Consider the following 22397-nt stretch of genomic DNA (forward strand, 5'->3'; position numbering starts at 1 on the left):
TTCTTCATAAGCTATACCTGACATCAAGATTGGCTTTAAATAACTCACCACATTTCAGAGGACGCTGCATAATGGACAATTGGATCAGCTGCTCAGACAGATTGAAAACAGAAAATACTGACTCTGAAACTAATCAGAACTGGAATTTCCGTAAATGCACCAGGGAACTTACCAGCCCTAAGGCCTTTACCTCAAAATACCTGTGCCCAGCATAAAGACTGCTTTGCCAGGGCTGTTTGAGGTTGCTGCAGTCTTCGATTGTGACCAGCTAAGATAACTGTGGGGCAGGTAGTGTTTGGCCTTCGTCATTAGTACCAGTGAGCTGAACAACACTGATGCCAGCTCTGTGATCAGGCTGGTCCTCTGTGACTCTTCAACACAACTGGGGTGCCAGCCAGTGGTTTATGCCCCCATGTTTTTATTTATCTGATTTATCCCTACCCTATTTAAACTTCAGAATCGTGATAGAAGTTTGTGCTGGGGTACAAGTAGCTTTTCTTTTTCCCCAGAAAAGCTGGCAAGCACTGGACCCATAAAATGATTGGTGATGCCACACAATTTACATACCCTACTGCAGACAACCCCGTCCCTCCTGACAGGCAGCATTCAGCCCTCAGTTTTCCCACAGATTTCCATGCATTTTTAATAATATTATTAAAAAAGAAAACCTGAAACCCAGGCAAACCAACCCTTTCAATAGTTCAGCTCTGCATGCCCACTTGGGAATTGCGTTGGGGAGAAAGGATCCCTTAGCACTCACTGCAGCTCTCCTGACACAATACCATTTCAATTTATGGTAACTCTGGGAATATTTTTTATAGTACAACATACTTTTGTTCTTTTCAAGTAATAAGAGCACTTGTGTGGCTCAGTAGCTTTACTCCTCTGCTAGTGTCTGATCTTACCTGCCTAAAGCCTATTTCTTGCTTTTTTAGAACAAACTTGGGGTGTGATGGATTATGGAGTTGCCAATTCCTTCTGTGTCGTGTTTTAGGAGCAGTTGAGTGTATTTGTGTCTTCTGCCTAAGAAAAGTGTTACTATTTAGAACAGTTGTGGTCAATGGCTCAATGTCCAGCTGCAGACCAGTAACGAGTGGTGTCCCTCAGGGATCGGTGTTGGGACCAGTCTTGTTCAACATCTTCGTTGCTGACATGGACAGTGGGATTGAGTGCGCCCTCAGCAAGTTTGCCGATGACACCGAGCTGTGTGGTTCGGTTGATAGGCTGGAGGGAAGGAATGCCATCCAGAGGGACCTCGACACGCTTGTGAGGTGGGCTGATGCCAACCTCATGAAGTTTAACCCTGACAAGTGCAAGGTCCTACATCTGGGTCGGAGCAATCCCAGGCACAGCTACAGGTTGGGCAGAGAAGAGCTTCAGAGCAGCCCTGCGGAGAAGGACTTGGGGGTGTTGGTCAATGAGAAAATGAACATGAGCCGGCTTCAGTGTGCGCTTGCAGCCCAGAAAGCCAACCGTATCCTGGGCTGCATCAAAAGGAGCGTGACCAGCAGGTCCAGGGAGGTGATCCTGCCCCTTTACTCTGCTCTTGTGAGACCTCACCTGGAGTATTGTGTGCAGTTCTGGTGTCCTCAACGTAAAAAGGACATGGAACTGTTGGAACAAGTCCAGAGGAGGCCACGAGGATGATCAGGGGACTGGAGCACCTCCTGTATGAAGACAGGCTGAGGAAGTTGGGGCTGTTCAGCCTGGAGAAGAGAAGGCTGCATGGAGACCTCATAGCAGCCTTCCAGTATCTGAAGGGGGCCTATAGGGATGCTGGGGAGGGACTCTTCATTAGGCACTGTAGTGATAGGACAAGGGGTAATGGGTTAAAACTTAAACAGGGGAAGTTTAGATTGGATATAAGGAGGAAATTCTTTCCTGTTAGGGTGGTGAGGCACTGGAATGGGTTGCCCAGGGAAATTATGAATGCTCCATCCCTGGCAGTGTTCAAGCCCAGGTTGGGCGAGGCCTTGGGTGACATGGTTTAGTGTGAGGTGTCCCTGCCCATGGCAGGGGGGTTGGAACTTGATGATCTTAAGGTCCTTTCCAACCCTAACTATTCTATGATTCTATGATTTAGGCCAGATTGGATGGGACTTTGAACAGCCTGCTCTAGCGGAAGGTATCCCTGCCCATGGCAAGGGGTTGGAACTGGATGATCCTTAAGGTCCCTTCCAACCCAAACCATTCTGTGATTTCCTTGACTGGAAGGACAAAGTAAGTCTTTACCAAACCATCCAAATTAGGGTTTTGCTTGTGACATCTCCCTTCATAACTGATTTAGGGCATTTTGCTGCCCAGCTTTCTGGAGTGAGAGGTTTTGTTCCTTAGGTATGTTCCCATGCTTACTTGAGGCATTCTTCACAGACAGGGAGAGGCTCTGGTCACTTCTCTCATTCTGATGACAACACTGTGCAAGCGTTAGTTGTGTGCCAGCAGAGGCTGAGTGGATCTAGTTAGTATTGCTGACAGGGCCTACTCAAAGCAGTACAAACCCTTCTGTCCCTGCTTCCTTCCTGGAAGGATGAATAGTGAGAGTGCTGGGCTTGTACACTGACCATGTTGTGACTGAAGCTGGACAGAACTGTGAAAAATCTCTGCATCAACTCTCACTTTTCATACAAAACATTTATTTTTAATAAGTTGTATATAAAGGTCTACACAGGACGGTTACCATTTCTCTAGTAAAAAAAACCCAACAAAACAAACCTAAATGATAAATCCAACTCTGTCATTCAATAGGGAAAAGGGTTGCTCATCCTCACCAATCCACATCTAACAGACTTCAGTGTGCATTTTGGTAAGAACACTTGAGACAAATTCAAGAAGTAAAGTTCACTGAAGTTTCTACATGTACAGTTAAAGGTTCTAGATGTACATATTTACATCATTATCTAACACACACATGTACTGTATACCACCACAGCTGCAGAAACACATTAGGTCTTGGAACACATCTCATCCTCTACTCAGTTCCTGTGCTGACATGGCTATTTGGGCTGCATTACAGAAGGAGCAGTTTTTACAGAAGACTCTTTTAATTGGTTTGGTCTATAGTAATGCCCCAGCACAGTCTCAGAAAAGTGAGAGTTCGATTGGTTATTTGCTCCCTGAGGAGGAGAAAGCTGAGGATAGTAAATACTGTATAAAACACTTCCCCTTACCTCATCGTCCGCTCTAAGGACGGGTAAGGAACCTGTTCTAGTCAGAGGGTGAAAGAGCTTTTGGACTGAAAGCTGCCCTTTGGAAATTTTACATTTGGATAATGATTGTCTGAAGAAGTAATTTTAAATGACCTGAGCAAGTTCTGCTGTCAGATTAGACAAGGCCAATGCAAGGTCCTGCACCTGGGTCACAGCACAAACAGCAAGCACAAACACAGGCTGGGCAGAGCCTGGATTGAGAGCAGAAGGACTTGGGGGTGTTGGTTAATGAAAAGCTCAACATGAGCTGGCAGTGTGCGCTTGAGCCCAGAAACCACCTGTGTGTTGGGCTGCATCAAAAGGAACGTGAACAACAGGTTGAGGGAGGGGACTCTGCCCCTCTGCAGCACTCTGGCGAGACCCCTCCTGCAGTCCTGATCCAGTTCTAGGGCAACAGCACAAGAGGGATGTGGAGCTGCTGGAGTGAGCCCAGAGGAAGCCATGGAGATGCTGCAAGGGCTGGAGCAGCTCTGCTCTGGAGCCAGGCTGAGAGAGCTGGCCTGGGTCAGCCTGGAGGAGGCCCTGGGGAGACCTTAGAGCACCTTCCAGTGCCTAAAGTAGCCACAAGGAACCTGGAGAGGGGCTTTGGACAAGGGCATGTGGTGACAAGACAAGGGGGAATGGCTTTAAACTGACAGAGGGGAGACTGACATTAGGTATTAGGAAAATATTCTTCACTGTGAGGGTGCTGAGGTGCTGGCATAGGTTGCCTAGAGAAGCTGTGGCTGCCCCATCCCTGGCACTGTTCAAGGCCATGCTGGACAGGGCCTGGAGCAACCTGCTTTAGTGGAAGGTGTCCCTGCCTATGGCAGGTGAGTTGGAACTGGATGATCTTTAAGATCCCTTCCAACCCAATCCATTCTATGGCTTTTATGATCTACATTAGCTCTTCTTACCCCACCGTGTTTCTGAAGAAAGAATTCCATTCTTCAACAAGTGTAAAGTTCAATTTCTCAACTTCTTAAAGCAAAAGCAGATGGCTCAGTGTATAAATATATCCAGCATCTGGATTCTCAGTCACAAAAATAACATCTTTTACAAAACAGAAAATGGATCAACTATGAAGCAATTCTCCACGGACTTAAGATCCAACATCTTCAACAGCTTCATCTTCATCCTCTTCCTCCTCATCCTCTTCATCCTCTTCACCCACATCTCCATCTTGCTTCTCTTTTTCAAGCATTTTTAAATATTTGCTAGCTAGGATCTTCTTTGGCAGGATATCTGGAAGGTAGAATTGTTTCTTTTATAGTCAGTTTGAATACTTATATCGCCTCATTAATACTCTTGCATCCTTACTACCAAAGAAATGAAGTCAAAACTAGGCTTTGTTAAACCCATTATTATTTAAGTGAATAACTACGAGTTAGTCTGACCTATACAGCTGTAAGAATAAGAGGGAATCACCCACTTGCAGTACAAGTAACCAAGAGGACGAAACATATTTTACGACGGATTACTGACAACTGTCTTTGCTATCTGCTCATGCATGTTATTTATTTCATGTAAAACAGAGTGCTCAGCTACTCAACTGCTTTAGATTCAACAAGCCAGCTACCCCATTTCTGTCCTGCAGAAGCAGTTTTCTGTGTTAAGGTAAAATACTTGTTCAGGGCAATAACAACAGACCTGAGAACAAAGCAGGACTGTGTGCTCTGGAAGTACGTCCATGGGGAACCCAGAGAAAGACTGGGCTAGAACTATCTTATTCTCCACCTATATCCTTGAGGTCTCAAGTATTACAACAAAAATCCAGTATCAGTAAAAAGTGTGTACACACACATTTGGGTACACACACACACACTTATATATATATATATAAAGAAAGAGGAACCATACGATGACTCAGTTTGAAAAACAAGATTTACAGATTTAAATGTGGGATTTTGGGGCCACATAATTTCTCACATAAAGATGTGCTGTGATCTTGTTTTGTAGGCTGAAAGCTTTCAGATGGAGGTGCTATAATTCAAGAAATGCTCAAGGCAATATGCTACGATCTCCTTAGCCTTGCGTAATTTTGAAGCGCCAGGAAAATTCCCATTCACAAAGAGATTTAAATCAGGTATCAGGAAGAAATTCTTCCCTGTGCGAGTGGTGAGATACTGCCCAGAGAAGCTGTGGCTGCCCCATCCCTGGCAGTGTTCAAGGCTAGGTTGGACACAGGGGCTTGGAGCAACCTGCTCTAGTGGAAGGTGTCCCTGCCCGTGGAAGGTGTCCCTGCCCATGGCAGGGGGTGGGAGCTGGATGAGCCTTAAGGTCCCTTCAACCCAAACCATTCTGTGGTTCTATGAAATGTGTTCAGCGATGTAGTTTTTGGGTTCCAGTTCAGTGGTACAAAGATTAATGACCAGTAGGAGAATAATGCAAAACCAGCAAGATTTCATTTTGAGTATTACATACTGGCTTTACCATCATGCTGTAGATACCTGCAAGGAACTGAAAGGTCTCGCACTCTTCTGCAGTATGAGACAGGTCACTGTAAGTTAAAGCATTCTTCTCCTTGCCTTTGCCATGTTTGTAGGAGTATGCAGCCAAATACTGAACAAAAAGCTCCTAGAAAATTAAAACAAAAGCAAATTGTCAAACTAGGAATGCACATATATAGTTGGCAGCAGTTTTCCTCAATCCTTATTTAAAAGCACAAGCACCATATTTAACTGTACATATACTGGACGCTGTGCAGACTCATTTCAGAGAAGCTTAAGGTGAGGTTATGGTTGCACCTCTTTGGAGCACAGACAGTAGGCTTGGCTTCTCAGACACAAGCTCAAACAAACACCTTCCACAGTGCTGCAAATGCCACTCGGGATCAGAGAGCAGCAGCATCATTTCCACACGGGCTAATTTATATTGATCGCCAGCGGTGGAAATAAGAACGTCCCGATCGCTCCAGACTCGGAGCTCAGCTGGATGGCGAAAGCCGCTTTCGCACGGCGGGAGCCCGAAGCGTGATGCTCCATGGCCGAGTGACAGACACAGGCAGGAGGGAAGAGGCGCTCCTTGGGGACGAGGCGGGCGCTGACACAGCGCGGCCGCACCGCCCGGAGGCAGCGGCACCTCAGGGAGGCACAGGCCCAGCACGGCGGGGAAGGAGCAGGGTCGGAGCAGAAAGAAGGGAAGAGGGAACCGGTACCGTGGCTTTGGCGGTGAGGAACAGCGCGTCCTGGTTGATGCTGGACACCTCCGGCGAGCTCTTCATGATCACACGGATACGCGACAGGGGCAGCGACACCAGCCGGTTCTCGCCGCCGCTCAACCTCGCCGCCATCTTTCCCCCCCGACCGGCTCCTTCCCCCCGCCGCCCGGCGAGCGCAGTGCGGCCGCCGCGGCGCGCTGGGAGCTGTAGTCTCCGGCCGCCATGGGGGGCCCGCGATGCCGGCGGCGGGACTACAACTCCCGCCGGGCCGCGCGGCCGCCGCCCGAGCGCCGAGCGGAGCGAGAACTACAAGTCCCATCCCCGCCCGCTGCCGCCTTCCCCCGGCGGCGGGGCCCGCGGTCCAGGTGTTCCGGCGGTCGGTACCCGCTCCCCCCCGGGGGAAGGCGGGTGTCCAGAGGGGAGAGGCGGAACGGGCCGCGGGGCGTCCCTTCCTCAGCCCCTCGACATGTGCCTTAGCCCCCAGCTAGAGCCCGAGTTTTGGAAACTCATTTTTAATGGCAAATGGGCACATCCTCTATGTACATATTCCAATTACAGGCCAGTGGCTACGAAATCGTCAACTCAAACTGTAATTACAGGCTGCTAAATACCTCTTTTGCTGCTGTAGTACGCTAAAAGGGAATGCTGCCTGGTACTCCTGACACTTGTCTGTGGTATGCTGAGGTGTGGAGGGCACATGGAAACTATTAAGTGATTATGGGGTTTTGTCTTTATTATTAACACATTCCTGTGTGTCTACTGTGCAGGTACCTGGTTACATGGGTACATGTCAGCCTCAGCCCACTGAAGGCAATGGGTGTTTTGCTACTGATAGTGTTGGGTCCAGAAGTTCATCTGTGCCCATTTGGATAGGTGCTACTGTACTTCTACTGAGAGGGAGTCAGCTGTTCCAGAAATGATGAGGCATAGTTTGCATTTAATTAATGGCTTGAATAAATAGTTTCTAATATGCTTTACAAACAATATGCCTGATGATTAGTGTTGGTAAGAAGTCTGCTAAGGTAAGTAATTAACATGAGAGAGAAGAATCAGAGAGCCACAGACTGGTTTGGGCTGGAAGGGAACTTAAAGCTCATCCAGCTCCAGCCCCTGTCACTGGCAGGGGCACCTTCCACTAGAGCAGCTTGCTCCAAGCCCCTGTGTCCAACCTGGCCTTGAACACTGCCAGGGATGTTGCAGCCACAGCTTCTCTGGGCACCCTGTGCCAGCGCCTCAGAACCCTCCCCTCACAGGGAAGGTTCTTCAGAACAAAGGCTTTTCCATAGTACACAATGCTAGTTCACATAGAATTTAGGGAGGAAAGGGATGTACCCATAAAGATCATATTAAATAGAAAATACAGGGACTTTGTTAACTATTACTAGCTTATATAGAATTTGTCCAGTAGATAAGGACAAGGCTTTCCTACAGATGATACTGATTTATTAATAAAAGACCCTTAAGCAGTTGTAAGCACCTTAGTGCAAGGATAGTACAATGATGTGTTCACTTGCATCAGTTCTAACATTACTGTATTTGGAGACCTCTGTTACACTTAGCTATTACAGGTAACCTGCATCTCTTAGACTGCATAATTCCCTTGAGGTTACAACTTTTGTGAGGCCGTTCTGTGTAAGTTATAGCTGAAGTGAAGCACTGTATCCTATGATACTGTATAGATACCTTAGGTCCTTCGCTTCCTTCTCTGATCCTTATCATCTTGCGACATCTTGTGGACACAGTTGACATTACTATGACAGTGAAGTTCTTGCTTCCATGATTTCAACGTACATATAAACCCATCAAACTATCAAGATTTCTGAGGTTGTCGAGCTATTTGGATGCCAACTTAGGATCCCTATAGATCCTATGGGATCAAGGGACCTGCCTGCAGGCATTTTACTCATCTGCGGACAATGCAGTTTAAGGTGGTCTGGACAAACCAGGACTCTCTCCTCTTCTAGGTCCTATCTCATCATCAGGTATTTCCTCTTTTCCTGTGCAGTGCTCCCTGAAAGGCCACACTGGGACAAGTCTGTGTTCTTCAGCACTGTGATGGGTGGATGATGCCTTCCACCTGACAGATAACAGGAACACAAGCACAGCAAACTTAAAGGCATCTTTCCATGCTGCTAACACAGCTTTAGTCTGTGGGAGACAGAATCACGATGTAGCTGTGGAGCATAAGGCGGGTGTGCTCACACGCTGAGAATACCATGATATTGCAATGTCACTGATGTTTAATCATTTAACTTTTTTAGTATATTTTGAAACAGCACAATTAATGTTGTATCAGTAATGGAATGGAACTTGTTCCTAATTAAAACAAACAAACCCATAGAGCAGTTCATAGTAAATTATTTCTCTTGAATCAGAACCTAACTGGGTTTGTTATTAAGAATTCTTTGTTAAGCCTGACTGGAAACAGGTAAAATTAATCTCTGCTCCGGAGAGTTCAGAATAACTGTTTGCCTAAAAACTAATACACCCTATTCAGTATGGACTGTTTGTACTAATTACAAACTGCACAGCAGCATCATATCTCAGTCTTTCCTTTTCTCCTCTTACTTGACTCACCAGACTGCGCTTGAGCTCTTTTTGCTGTGCTTTGTAGACCTGAATAAGTGCAGGTTATTTTTGAGCTCTCTAAATAAATTATATTTAATAAAAGAGTGGCCAGAGATGCTATTCTTGTTCTTTAGTGAAGAATTGTTTCTTGTTGCTGACATTCTATTACAGAAAATGCATAAGGCAATTGTAGTTCCACTGAAGATCTTGCATTTATTATAGAGAAAATATTACCAGAATATGAGGCAAAAAAAATCCTGAAGAATTTTCTTTACATAAAACCAGAGCATAGCTAAAAAGATTAGCCACTATGATGCTGAGTGATGTTTTAAAACAAATTCATACACATTTAATAAGACTAATTAGAGAGTAATTAATGATCTGTAATCACAAAAAAAAAAATTCAGAATTATTATATGAAGAACAGTGGATAAGTGCTGGACTAGGGAAAAATCTGCTAATGTCAGCAGACAAGGGAAAGAGCTGAAGTTGGTCTGGCAAAGTATAAATGCAGTATGTGCATAAGTTGTTGGCACAGACAATAATAAATGTAAGGTTATATTTAAAGAAAGAGGTGTCTAGCACAAGATGTATACTGCAACAAAAGAAATTCACTGCTGCAGCAGCATTCTTTAGAATTCAGATTTGCAGTAGAGCCATATAAAAGCAGCATTTATAAACCAGACAAGTTCATGATGAAGAAGAAGTGTTTCTTGTGCAGTGCAAAGAAAAGCTGTTCTGTGGGGATCTGGTAAAGTGTTACTTGGTGGTGATAAGAAGGTTGCATCATATTCAAAATATAAGATAATCAGTCATAGAGTAAGAGGTTGGAAGATACCAAAAGGATCTGAGCAGTTGGTAAACTATATGTTACTGCACAAATGCAAATAGAAAATGACTGAACTGACAACAGTCACTTCAATGTATCTAAACATCTGGAGGTCTCGGGTAAGGATCACAGTGTAGCAGTTCCTCCATAACCATAGCTGGAGCAATGAAGATTATCAAAAGCAAAAGTAAATTAATCAAGCTTTTAGGCAGACAATACCACGTGTAATCTTCCATTTCTGTTTTTGATAGATGATACACATTTAGGCAACTTCTCTTTGGAGTTGTTCTACCATGTGGAACTATTCAGAACATTAAATACTTCCATCCCAGAGATCTTAGGAGACTGAGTAGCTTAATGGCAATAAGTGAGCTCTTAAACACAGCATTTGCAGAGCCACAGTTTGGGCAGAGAAGAGATTCAGAGCAGCCCTGCGGAGAAGGACTTGGGGGTGTTGGTCAATGAGAAAATGAACATGAGCCGGCTTCAGTGTGCGCTCGCAGCCCAAAAAGCCGACCGTATCCTGGGCCGCATCAAAAGGAGCATGACCAGCAGGTGGAAGGAGGTGATCCTGCCCCTCTACTCTGCTCTTGGGAGACCTCACCTGGAGTACTGTGTGCAGTTCTGGTGTCCTCAACATAAAAAGGACATGGAACTGTTGGAACAAGTCCAGAGGAGGCCACGAGGATGATAAGGGGCTGGAACACCTCCTGTATGAAGACAGGCTGAGAAAGTTGTGGCTGTTCAGCCTGGAGAAGAGAAGGCTGCGTGGAGACCTCATAGCAGCCTTCCAGTATCTGAAGGGGGCCTATAGGGATGCTGGGGAGGGACTCTTCATTAGGGACTGTCGTGACAGGACAAGGGGTAATGGGTTAAAACTTAAACAGGGGAAGTTTAGACTGGATATAAGGAGGAAATTCTCTCCTGTGAGGATGGTGAGGCACTGGAAGGGGTTGCCCAGGGAAGTTGTGAATGCTCCATCCCTGTCAGTGTTCAAGGCCAGGTTGGACAGAGCCTTGGGTGACATGGTTTAGTGTGAGGTGTCCCTGCCCATGGCAGGGGGATGGAACTTGATGATCTGAAGGTCCTTTCCAACCCAAACCATTTTGTGATTCTGTGAGTCTATGCATCACTGAGGCAATCAAGTCGGGTGCCAGTATGATCCACACCTAGAGGTTCTCAAGGCCAGCAACCTGCTCTAGTGGAAGATGCCCCTGCCCCTGGCAGAGGGTTGGACCTAGATGAGCTTTAAGGTCCCCTCAACCCAAACCATTCTGATTTGGGGAAACTGGAGATTGCCCTCACCCATGTGCAGGACCTGGCACTTGGCCTCATCAAACTTCACGCCATTCCCACATCCTCCACTAGAAAAGCTCCCTAACTCTGACACAAAGCTCATGCTTCCCAGTCTTCAGATTTTTTGCCCTTTAAGCTACAAGACACCAAAGGCTGATTTCAGGATGTGGAAGTGCTGGGAAGGCTCACTGATGGCCGCTACTGAAGTTTTCAGTTACACAATGGGGACAGTGGCGTCTGGGATTCACCTGCCACTCATGCTCATTGCCTTCAATGAACTCCTCTTATTCTTCGAGGAGTAGCTCGTGTTTGCAGACAGAAGGTGAAGTAGCGATGGGACAGGCACCACGGGCAGCGGACTGAGAGCGACCGGATCTCCCGGCTCCCCACACGCGGACTCACGGGCACCGCTTGCTCACGGTACCGCTCCCCACACGCGGACCCACGGGCACCGCTTCCTCACGGCACCGCTCCCCACACGCGGACCCACAGGCACCGCTTCCTCACGGCACCGCTCCCCTCACAGCTCCCGCCTCCCGCGCGCCCTAGTGCGCATGCCCGCGGTCCCCCATTGCCGTCAGTTCCGCCGCACCGCGCCCCTGCCCGCCCCGCTCGTCCGGCAGCAGGAGCAGGCGGGGCCGGTTCCTGTCCCGGCTGTGAGTGCCCCCCCTCAGACCTCCTTCCCCCGTTAGTCCACCCGGGGCCACCGCTCCCCCTGTACGCGAGAGACCCGGCCCCACAGCGGCTCCTCAGGACTCGTTCTTCTCCCGCTCCCTGTCAGACCCTTTCCTTGCGGGGCGCGGGGGGTGTGTGCCTGCCGCTGGGCTTGCCGCTTGTCTTAACGTGCGTTTCCTTTCCCCTCCTAAACTTCGTCGCGCCCAACGCAGGGGTCTGGAGGGCTGTGGGGAAGCGGAGCGGTGGCGGTGCCCCATCGGAGCGGGGTGAAACCCCCATCCCGTCTTTTCCTCCCTTCCCGGCCGCCGCGGCGGAACGCGGTCGGGGCCGGGTGCAGCTCCGCTGCCTTCGGAGCTGGGGAAGGGGCTTTATAGGACCCGGTCTTGCACTGTCGGTCGTGATGAGAGCCCTTCAGAGAGCTGCTTTTCCACCGCCTCTGCTCATGGGTTTAGAACTCTGGTTCGTGTTTGGTCAAACCGGTAGTGTCAGTGTGAAGCTGTGCTGCGGGTTTGTTGTTGTTGGTTGCTTGTTTGTTTCTCTTTGGGTGTCTGTACGTGTCAGAGGGTGCTTTGGAGCTGAAATTTACCAAGGGGTCTATGTGGTTTGGAGGTCTCAGCAGGAACGTGAGGGCTTTGCTATGTGCCGGTTCGTTTAAGACACAGCTGCAGCACAGAAATCGGTTTTAGAGAACTCAGGGGAGAAGGAACTGTAAATGTTTAAATATAAAAGCAGAAAACGTTGCCTGCTCCCGCTGATGAACCTGCATGTGTTTTGAAACGAGAATGATTTCACTTTACCTGAAAAATAAGTGTTTTGGTCTCGATTTCCCTCTGCCTGGCCATGTGGGAGCATTGACAGCTGTGTGAAGTTTGGCCATTTCGATTTGGTGTTGGTTTACGTCCCACCTCACAGTTTCCCGTATTTCCCCAAGATATGGACGGGGCTCGGAGCAGCCTGGTCTGGTAGGAGGTGTCCCTGCCCATGCAGGGGGTTGGAATTGGATGAATATTTAAGGTCCCTTCCAACACTAAACCATGGTATGTTGTGGGGATAGATTGAAGAGCCTGAGCCCCAGAGGAGTCGCTTTCCTCAGTGGCAAGCACTTTGTGGCTCTGGTAGAGTCTCTGTTTCCCCATGTTAGGTTGGCTTGTGTGGCTGTGCAGTGAATAGGAAAGTGATTTGGTTGGAAGAAATTAATGTGTGGATTTTTGTTTGTGGCCATACTCATACATGACAGAACACTCCTTGAGCACAGTATAGCTTTGTCAGCAGGCTGCATAACTGAAGATTTAGTAAAATGCTGAAAGAATTAGTATTGTAATACATGCATAAGAAGAAATTCTTCCCTGTGAGGGTGCTGAGGCGCTGGCACAGGGTGCCCAGAGAAGCTGTGGCTGCCCCATCCCTGGCAGTGTTCAAGGCCAGGTTGGACACAGGGGCTTGGAGCAAGCTGCTCTAGTGGAAGGTGTCCTTGCCCGTGGCAGGAGGTTGGAACTGGGTGAGCTTTAAAGTCCCTTCCAACCCAAACCATAGAATGGTGATTTGGGTTGGAAAGGACCTTAACATCGTCCAGTTCCAACCGCCCTGCCGTGGGCAGGGATACCTCACACTAAACCATGTCACCCAAGGCTCTGTCCAACCTGGCCTTGGACACCGCCAGAGATGGAGCATTCACATGCTATGATGTATACTGGATGCAGAAGTGTTTAGCATGGAAGTCCTGGTTTGATTCAGAAGCCATGTATATATGTGAATGTTAAAAAATAATGTGCATTTTTCTCTTACTAGCGTGCAGTTGGTGCAAAATGAGCGTTCCTGACTACATGCAGTGTGCTGAGGACCATCAGACTCTCCTGGTTGTGGTTCAGCCGATTGGCATTGTTCCTGAAGAGAGCTTTTTCAGGATCTACAAGCGCATCTCAGCAGTGAGTCAAGTTAACGTGCGCGACTCTCAGCGGGTGCTGTACATCCGTTACAGGCACCATTACCCCCCAGAGAACAACGAGTGGGGGGATTTTCAGACACACCGGAAGGTTGTGGGGCTGATAACTATTACAGACTGTTCTTCTGCAAAGGACTGGCCTCAGACGTTTGAGAAGTTCCATCTGCACAAGGAGCTGTACAGTGCTACTCTTTATGATTCCCGCTTGTTTGTCTTTGGGCTTCAAGGAGAGATTGCAGAGCAGCCCCGCACAGATGTGGCATTTTATCCCAGTTATGATGAATGTGAAACAGTGGAGAAAAGAATAGAAGATTTTATCGAATCCCTCTTCATAGTGTTGGAGTCTAAGCGACTTGACAGAGCCACTGATAAGTCTGGAGACAAGATCCCACTCCTCTGTGTTCCCTTTGAGAAGAAGGATTTTGTAGGTCTGGACACCGATAGTAGGTAAGCAGCTATTTTTGTCAGCTTGCAGGTCTTGAGAAAATGTGTGGTACTTGTTAGCCTTTAAATAAGCCTATTAGAGAGGACAAAGCACACTTTGTTGCAAGAAAGGTCATGCCCCGTTCTTATTGTGTATGTCTGCTGCAATTTTAGAGAATCTAATTTGTAGTCTGGCTGTATTTGATGTTTTGAGTTTAGATATATTTAATTTATGAGGCTAATCAGATAGGAGGATGAAGTCACAGGAAATGTTTGTCAGATTCTGCTATAAAAAGACTTTTTGCTGGAAAGCTTCAAATGGTTTATAGATAATACAGTATTAACAAAGAAATTCAATTAACATTGATGAAAAATAATTGTTTATTATGTTGAGTAGTATCTGACTAATCCTACTTACCATGTTTTTTTTTTTCTCCATAAGCCTCTGTCTACTTTTTTATCAGTGACCATTTGTTTTGGTGACTAAGTCCCGCATCTTCCCCTGTCCCTTGTTTTTATTTGTTTGATCTTGACCCATCTTGTTTTGCTGTTCTCACAAGTGTTCTCTTTGGTTTTGTGTATGTTATAGATCTTATTTTTCCTCATCACTTCCTAATCATCTGCATGCTCAGCTTTCAGATTTGAGTGTTACATAGTTCTTGTAAGGGATTAGTAATTCTGGCTTGCTAGCTATGGGCTGGTGCAGGATCTGTTTGAGTTCATTCTTCACAGTCAAATCCAAAGGATGGAAGCAACTGTCTTCCTTTTTTTCTGGGAAAAAAACAGAGGTATGGAAGCCCTATCAAAATCCATAGTATGTTTCATGTCTGTCTTGTACTGCTAGGGATGTAGCAGGGTTATTGTCTGGAAGAACTCGGAGGCATCTGGACAGCGTTGTCCAGAGCTCTCCAGGCAGGCTTGTGGAGCTTCTGATCCTGTTAATCAGCTCTGCCTGCATAGTTAGTCCTAGCCTTAGAATCTGTATGTAAGAATGTGATATACTAATTAGTTTCTAATTAGTTTGAAGCCCTCCATTAAATTGTCTCTGATTGCTTGAAGGACCAGCAGTACCTTTCTGCCCTGCTCCTGCTCCTCTTTGCTGGTGGGCAGTTGAACTTGCTCTGATTTGCTTTACCCAGTGTTGTTCCCTACTTGAGCTACTCTTTCAGTGTTCTGGTTGGTCCCTGCACTATTCAACTCTAATTAGCTGTATAAATTACTAGGTTATTAGTTTTTGTACTCTGCATGGGTGGTAAAGTTGTGTAGACTAGACAAGCCCTTTTAAAATATTGGCTTTAATTACTCAGTTTGGGTGATTACCTTAAACGTAATCACAGAGATTTCCTTTTACAACTGGCTAAGAAAACTGAGTTTTGGCCAATAATCTCCGAATCAGAATTAATTATGCTGTTCAATTGTGCCTTCTAATTAGCATGCTTCCAAACTGTACTTTGGAAGTCAGTTGCTTACATAAACGACTTATTTATAAGTGGTGGCTGTGTTGTAGCTAGTGGCTAAATAGTTCCTGTGAAGTTCTGAACTGGTGGGGACCTAAAATGACAGGCAGTGTGTTTCTCCACATGTATCCAAGAAGATTATTTTATGCTGTTGCCCTGAAGAATTGAATCAGATTTAGTGTGATGCTTCAATTCTTTGCAAAAAAACACTGATTTTGTAAATATGTGGGTTTATACAGAATTAACCCCTGGTTCAGACAGACATACAGCATTACTGGGTAGTTTGAATACCACAGTTTTTCCATTGAGTCTAGATCAGTGGATATACCGTGTTGCTGCACTTAACTGCCCAAAGAAAAGGTATAAATACTCTCATCCTCCCTCTTTCAGTTCAGGAGTAGGAAAGCTTTTCAGCTTTATTTTGCTGCGGAGTTGGGACTTTTGACTGGTTTAAAACTTAGGATTTATATATGAATATATAAGATCTTTATATTCAGTTTAGTACTTTGCATGGATGAGGAAGCAAATATTCTGAATGCCTGGAGATTTTTAATCTCTTTGAATTTTGTAACAGAAAGGAGAAGTTTATGTAATCCCAGGTAAGCATCAGAAAAGGAGTTGTCCTCTCCCTGTGCACCGTGTACTTGAGACTCACTGCACAGGGACCTGGGCACCTTTGATGGAGCATGTTGCATCTCTGCTTGTGTGTTCTAGTTCACAGAAATTCAGGACCATGAAATATAATTGAAATAAGATGAGTTTATTAAACTAACCTACACTTTCAAGCCGAAGTCTTGAGATGTGAAATAGTAGTATATTGCATCATTATTTGGATTGCAATAAGAAGTTTTTATTTTGGTGTGTTCTCTTTTGCAGTGACAGGTTACCTAACTAAGGGGAAACCATCACGTTAAGTCGTAACAGGGAGATACAGGCCTTGAAAGAACCTTCTTCAACAGAGTCCAGTGTCTGTTTTTGCAGGATGTGGTGTTGTATAATGCTGTTTAGGGAGGGGTAAAGGTTGCTTGAATGCACATATAAGAACATCTAGTAGAGTAACTTTATCTGCTTTGTTGGTTTTGAGCCTGTCAGGATAATGAGTCTGAAGAATGAATTAAAAAGAAGGGATATTACTGAGATAGTGAGGCAAATGAGACAGCTTATTCTGGATTAGGTGGAAATTTCTAAAGGCTTAAAGGCAAAGAATATCCTCATACTCTTTTATATGTATCCTATGTTCCTTTAAATTTATTAATATAATGTATCCTGACCTCTAAGTCAGTGTGCAACTAACTGGCTAAAAACCACAAATAATCTATATTAAATAGATGGAAGAGAAGACAGTGAGAAGAGATGAAAAAGAATGCTTGTCACAGAGAGTATATGTCTTTGCTGCTGTAGTTGAAGGTATCTGCTTAGACTAAATAAGAATATCTCTTCCTGTAACTTCCCAGAGTGAAACTAAATTTCACAGTGTGTAGCAAAGGTCTCATTAGCTATAGAATGCAGCTGTAACCTTGAGCTAATGAACAGGGTTGATAGATTGGGTTAAAAAATGTTAAGAAGTTACATGGGACGTAGTAATTATGACCCTAACTATCCTATGATTCTGTGTGATTTAAAGACAAATGAAAAGTACTGAACTTTGGTTTTGTATCTTAAAAGAGACTTTTCTCTAAGCAATTTATCATAAAATATTAAGGTTAGTACTTGCGTTGTGAGCAGGACTAGATACACAGAACTGAGCTTCTCTCTCACCCAGTTAGCAAGATGAGCATGAATTTGGCTGCATAATAATTGCAACATGATGGGCTTCTTGTAAGATGCAGAGTTCATAGAATCATAGTATCAATTAGGTTGGAAAACACCTTAGGAAGGTAGATTATGCTCCATTTCAAATAAGATAATTCTTGGAGAAAGTGGAGCTGATCTTTGTCTTTTGAAAGTTACTTGGGTAATGAGCAGAAGAGACAACATTCAGAGAACTCGTACAGTGATGATGGTGTGCACAAACCCACTGTATTATTTGTGTAGATTTTTTGATTGATAGAAAAATTAATGTATGAAAAATAGTGGGCTTAAGGCCTAAGAAGTTTTTAGAAAAGATTATTCTGTTAAATAGAAGTTGTAGGACTGGGAATCTGACCTTGGTTTAATTCCTAGAGCAAGGAGCCAATAGGTGATCTTGGTAAACATGTTCAGTTTTGTTTCTTCAGCTGTAAATTAGGTGAAATATTGATGTGATCATAGGGCTGCTGAGAATAATAGAAAAAGTTTCTGGAATCAGTTGTACTTGTTAGTTATTTGTAGAGGCCAGGAGGCTGATTGAAAAGAATGAAAATGCATCTTCTCATGATGATACAAAGGTCCTACAAACCTGAAACTTGGAAACATACTTGCCAGAAATACCAGCAATCCCATTTGTTTAATTTGTCTATTTTATTTATGTTTTCAGCTTAAAAAAAGAAACATGCCCATGTATGATTATAAATCTACTTGGATAAGCTCATTTTAATGTTGTTTACATCAGTTCGTGTCTTAACTTCTTTTTTAATACTGGTAAGGCATCCATTTAATATTAGTGATGAGAAAGTAGGGTTGTATTTATAGATGTGTCTTTCTGTACACGATATCGTAGATGGGATTTGTTTGCTGATTTATTGATGATACCTCAGTATGTGTATGTGGCTGTTAATTTTCTTTCTGTTCTCTGTCTTTCTAATTTTTGGTTTGTTCCTTGTTTTTTTTTTCCTCCCTTCTTCTCTCATACTGCCCTGTGAGTTTGTTGTTGGGTCTAAAAAGGTAGGCTGTGATTGCGTCTATTTAAAAGTAGTTAGCTTTCTTCCATCTACTGCCTTTCCACTCCGCCTTCATTGCATATTTTAGTGTGGCTTTTTCTCTTTCTTTTTCAGTACACACAAAAATAATTGCTGCCTGGAGCCTTACAACTGTGGTTGACCCCTTTTTGGCGCGTTTGGCAATTATATTTGGTAGCAAGGCTGAGTTCTGTTGTAGGACACACATAATTTGCTTAGGCGGCTGCTGGCCTCTGGAATTTGCTTTATTTTTGAAACTCCAAAGCCATGAAGCTGTTGCTGCCTGCGTTTGGTTTCCAAATTCAAAAGTTCTGGCAGTTGATCAAATGCTGTAGCTGTGTCTTTTCAGTCGGGATAATGTAATGATTGGTGATACCTCTCTAGTTGTGCATGCTAACTGGAATTAGCAGGATTTGATGGACGTTTTTTGTTGAAGCATTTTGCATGAATACTTTTGCAAATTCATTTTGCATGTTTCTTGTTTTTAAATTTGGCCACTTTGAAAAAAAAAAATATTGGGGCTTCAAACCTATTGCTGGATGGTTTGTAGTGAAAATAAATCCTGTCTTGAAATATAACATTGTTGCTCTGAATTTTCCATAAAATTGTGCTGGGATCCTAGAAAAGAGTTGGGGATAAAAAACATGTGTCCTTTATGAGGTAGAAGTGGAAATGGTGTTGAGCGGTGCTTTTTGGTTCCTGGAACAGGTTTGTTCTCCAGTTTGAAGCAGTAGTAGTGGTCACTGATAGTCATGATCATGGTTATTATTCTGAAGAGAACATGAAAAGTGTGTTAGGTACCAAATTATCCTTTGAGAATAAGATTCTAAGCAAGTTTTGTAGTCAACTATATGTGTAAATGCATTGTGGAGAGGGTCTTCTGAAGGAGTTTTGTATGACTAACGCTCTGGAGTATTCCACATGTGACCCTGCATTGTGTCATTGCTTTCCTTGAGGGTGTTTCCAAGTGCATCACACTTCTGAAGGGGCTTGCGGTATCTTTGGGTGAGACTTGGGTATATCTTTGAAACTTAATGTCTTAAATGATCTTCTAGAGGAAAAATAAAGATAATAAATGGGTCTTAGCGGTATGGTCCTACAAGGAGCTGGCCTAGAAAGGTTGTCATCTTATCCTAGAAGAGGTAGCAGTTAATTTACATGGACTTTCTGCCATCAAATAGATTAGAATTAAACAATAGGGAGCCAAAATAATTAAACAGTGCTTTAATAAAACAACTAAATCAGAAGTTATCTGTAAGCTTCTCACTTTCAGCTTCGTGGCAAGATTCTTCAGGTAAAGCTGTGAAGCAAAACTAGCAGGGTATTAAAATGAATAGTCATAACTTTATGGTGATATATATGCACATGCATGACTTTTCCATTAAATTTGCACCTCAGTATGCTCTGAAGAAGCCATCAGTCACTTAGACATACTTGTAATGACCTGATCTTATAAATTAATATTAGATTTTCTTCACAACAGGCTTCCCAAATACAAAGTAAATGAAGTTTTGCTGTCTGTGGAGAGGGGGTTTTGCTTCAATAGAATCATAGAATAGTTAGGGTTGGAATCTTTGCCTTTTGCCTTTTTGGGCATACTTGCAGTAATTGGGGCAGTGGAAAGAAGCCTGAATTCATTGTACTTAATTGTGAGCGTTAAATTAAGACACAGTTTATACATATGGTGCAAACTTACTCTATGATTAGTGAGAAAATGTTTTCCAGGAGGATGGTGAAGGCTTGCAGGGACTGTAGGAGATAGGTCCTATCTTGGCACCACACTGAAAAGCCTTAAAGTAGGTGGAATGAATTCAGTCTTTGAATAATTCATAGCAAATTTCTTCAGCACCAGGGATAAATTATCTGTTTGTTTATAAATAAGGAGAGTTTCTAAGAGAGATGTGTTTTATATGAACAATGTTTATTGATGTCTAAGTGAATAATGCATCCAAACTTTGCATATATTGACATATGCATGAATCTGCAGCAAAATCAGGTATTGGTTAGGAAGAGCTGTTGGTGAGGCTGTATGATTGGTTTTGGGTTCTGATTTAGGAGTCTGCCACCATCTCTTTTCCTTTGGCTGTATGACTCATATTTATCAGCTTAATCATATGCATTCTAGAAACCCACAGTTTTGAGAGAATAAGAAGTGTAATTCGTCCATAAACAGAGAGCTCACTTGAAAGTGTAGAGAGAGGAGATTTGACGTGTTACCGTTTTTGAAAGGAATTAGACCTGTGTAAGGAAACAATGATTCTCCAATTCCCCTGTTTATTATACAGCACTTTTAATTTCACTCTGAAATGCAGAGATAGTAAAACCTGACTTGTAAACAGCTTGCACTCTCCTGTACAATACTCATTTGACAGTACAGAGTATCTTTTTGATGAAGGTATTTATTTCTAATGCATAATAATATTTCTAATTTATTTCTAAGACTGAAATCCTGTTGAGCTTTGGTGCCTTTCCATGGTTTGTGTAGAGCAGCTTCAGTTTGCACTTTGAATTTCCTTGCCTTTTATTCCTTAAGAATATCTGTAAAGTAGATGCTTGCTGAAAAATAAAAGAGTGCAATTTTTTGACATATCTGAAACATAAAGGACAAGGGTCATATTTAGCTTCATTTAATGTCATCTTCGCATCAGTTGTGAATATGATGTGATAGATCAGAAAAGTGGGAACATTTATATAGGAGTGATTTATAACCTTTTAGGCAGAGAGGAGCAATAGGAGACATGCTTCTTGCCTCCTTTTATCATTTCTTGTAATCAGTGACACTGGTTCTGGTTGCTTTTCTATTTAAGTTTTACAAGGGCATTGTATGTGCTTCCCTGTATCTTCTCTTTTTAAAGGTCCTCCGTCCATATAGATCATTTACTTTCTCTTCATCTTGAGCTGTTCTTTTTCAAACCAACTGCAAGGAATGACGCATTTGGTGGCTGAATGCAGTGGTTATCCTTTGGAATTGCTGCTTCCCTCTAGTGTAAAAAACCCAACCCAAGAATCTCAAAAGCAAACAAACCAGTAACATGTAATTGCTTTTATTATTACCATTTCTCCCAGGCTTTCTGCCTTAAAATTTAAAGGAAATAATTTAATATGCTTATTCCTACCCATACACTTTCTGTGGTTCTGTCTTCTTTTTATTCCCCTCCCATTACGAACTTCATGAAGGCAGTCTGTTCACATGTGTTAGAAGAGGTTATTTTAGCTTCACTTTAATTCATCTCTGGGGTCCTCTGGGAGGTTCTTTGTGGGGAAAAAAACCCACCACCCCAAACCCCATTTCATTCCGTAATTATGGTATTTCATCTTGTAGTCAAGCCTTGCTCTAGGGCTGTAGGGTTCAGCGTCTGGAGAATGGATGTTACACTGTTTTGAAGTTGTTAGGTTCAAATATGCTAGGTAATTTTGTAAAAGATATTCTCTTGAACTTAGTTGAATTGAAACAATATCACTATATCTACTAAAATTTAGTAGATGTAGTGCTCTAAAAGCTAAAAATGTGGAACTGTGACAGTCAGTCCAAGATGGTTCTTTGTATTTTTTGTAACCCCTTTTAACCAGATTCTTTGGAGATGCTTCAGGTGTATAATAAAAAATGGCATCTTCAGCAATTCTTTTAATTAAAATTTAACTCTCAGGTAACTTCTAGTTTAGTTTAAACCAGCAAAAGAACAAAAATCCCTTGGTACGAAGTTTGGGCAATAAAACTGTAAGCCTGTATATATACTTAGAAGACATTGTTCAGGAAAAGGATATACTATTGGAGTAATGTGTATAGATGAATAAAATATCTAAGTTGGTGCTTAATTTTTCACTAAGAAAACAAGTCTATAACACAAAGCAAGGATATTCTTGCTAGGGAATGCTTTTGCAAGAGGGTGAACAGGAGAATTGCTGATGGAAAGTAGCATTGTTCTGAACTGGGACTTAAGCCATGAGGTGCTTTGAATGTCTAGCATGGTGTACTTCACATCTGTTAATGTTTTTTTAAATGCAGCTTACTAAACCCCAAAAAGTAAATAGGTTAGTGCATTTAT

General features: G+C 43.6%; 3 protein-coding genes across 7 annotated transcripts in view; 1 reads left to right on the forward strand and 2 right to left on the reverse strand.

The window, feature by feature from the left end:
* DENND3 (DENN domain containing 3) overlaps nucleotides 1-6498 on the reverse strand; it is a 410308-nt gene extending 403810 nt beyond the window's left edge. Inside the window, exon 1 of the mRNA XM_061447632.1 lies at nucleotides 6492-6498. The gene's annotated coding sequence lies outside the window, so the exon portion shown is untranslated. The remainder of the gene's footprint in view (nucleotides 1-6491) is intronic.
* On the reverse strand, nucleotides 4146-6528 carry CHRAC1 (chromatin accessibility complex subunit 1). Its single transcript, XM_061447678.1, has 3 exons — nucleotides 6343-6528; nucleotides 5636-5762; nucleotides 4146-4430 (listed from the first exon to the last, which is right to left on the reverse strand). The coding sequence occupies exons 1-3, from the start codon at nucleotides 6475-6477 to the stop codon at nucleotides 4288-4290; spliced, it is 405 nt and encodes a 134-aa protein (XP_061303662.1). The 5' UTR covers nucleotides 6478-6528; the 3' UTR covers nucleotides 4146-4287.
* A 5092-nt stretch (nucleotides 6529-11620) lies between these two features.
* TRAPPC9 (trafficking protein particle complex subunit 9) overlaps nucleotides 11621-22397 on the forward strand; it is a 495602-nt gene continuing 484825 nt past the window's right edge. For 3 of the 5 annotated variants that reach the window (XM_061447668.1, XM_061447669.1, XM_061447666.1), the window contains exon 1: nucleotides 13503-14102. In XM_061447668.1, coding sequence (XP_061303652.1) covers nucleotides 13519-14102 — 584 coding nt within the window. In that variant the 5' untranslated portion in view covers nucleotides 13503-13518. Of the gene's footprint in view, nucleotides 11695-13501; nucleotides 14103-22397 lie in introns of those variants that run through there. The other 2 variants (XM_061447664.1, XM_061447665.1) reach the window with 2 other exon arrangements.

Source organism: Pezoporus flaviventris, unplaced genomic scaffold (assembly GCF_033815535.1).
Source record: "Pezoporus flaviventris isolate CSIRO_AGI_PZ_B2104156 unplaced genomic scaffold, CSIRO_AGI_Pfla_v1 ptg000007l, whole genome shotgun sequence".
Taxonomy (NCBI): domain Eukaryota; kingdom Metazoa; phylum Chordata; class Aves; order Psittaciformes; family Psittacidae; genus Pezoporus; species Pezoporus flaviventris.

What these genes read in the sequence shown, in the direction of transcription:
- CHRAC1 (XM_061447678.1), bottom strand. Translation starts at nt 6,477, where the DNA reads ATGGCGGCGAGGTTGAGCGGCGGCGAGAACCGGCTGGTGTCGCTGCCC. An exon ending in TCCTCACCGCCAAAGCCACG is followed by an intron (nt 5,763 to 6,342) that starts GTACCGGTTCCC and finishes TTAATTTTCTAG; the next exon opens with GAGCTTTTTGTTCAGTATTT. An exon ending in GACCTTTCAGTTCCTTGCAG is followed by an intron (nt 4,431 to 5,635) that starts GTATCTACAGCA and finishes TCTACCTTCCAG; the next exon opens with ATATCCTGCCAAAGAAGATC.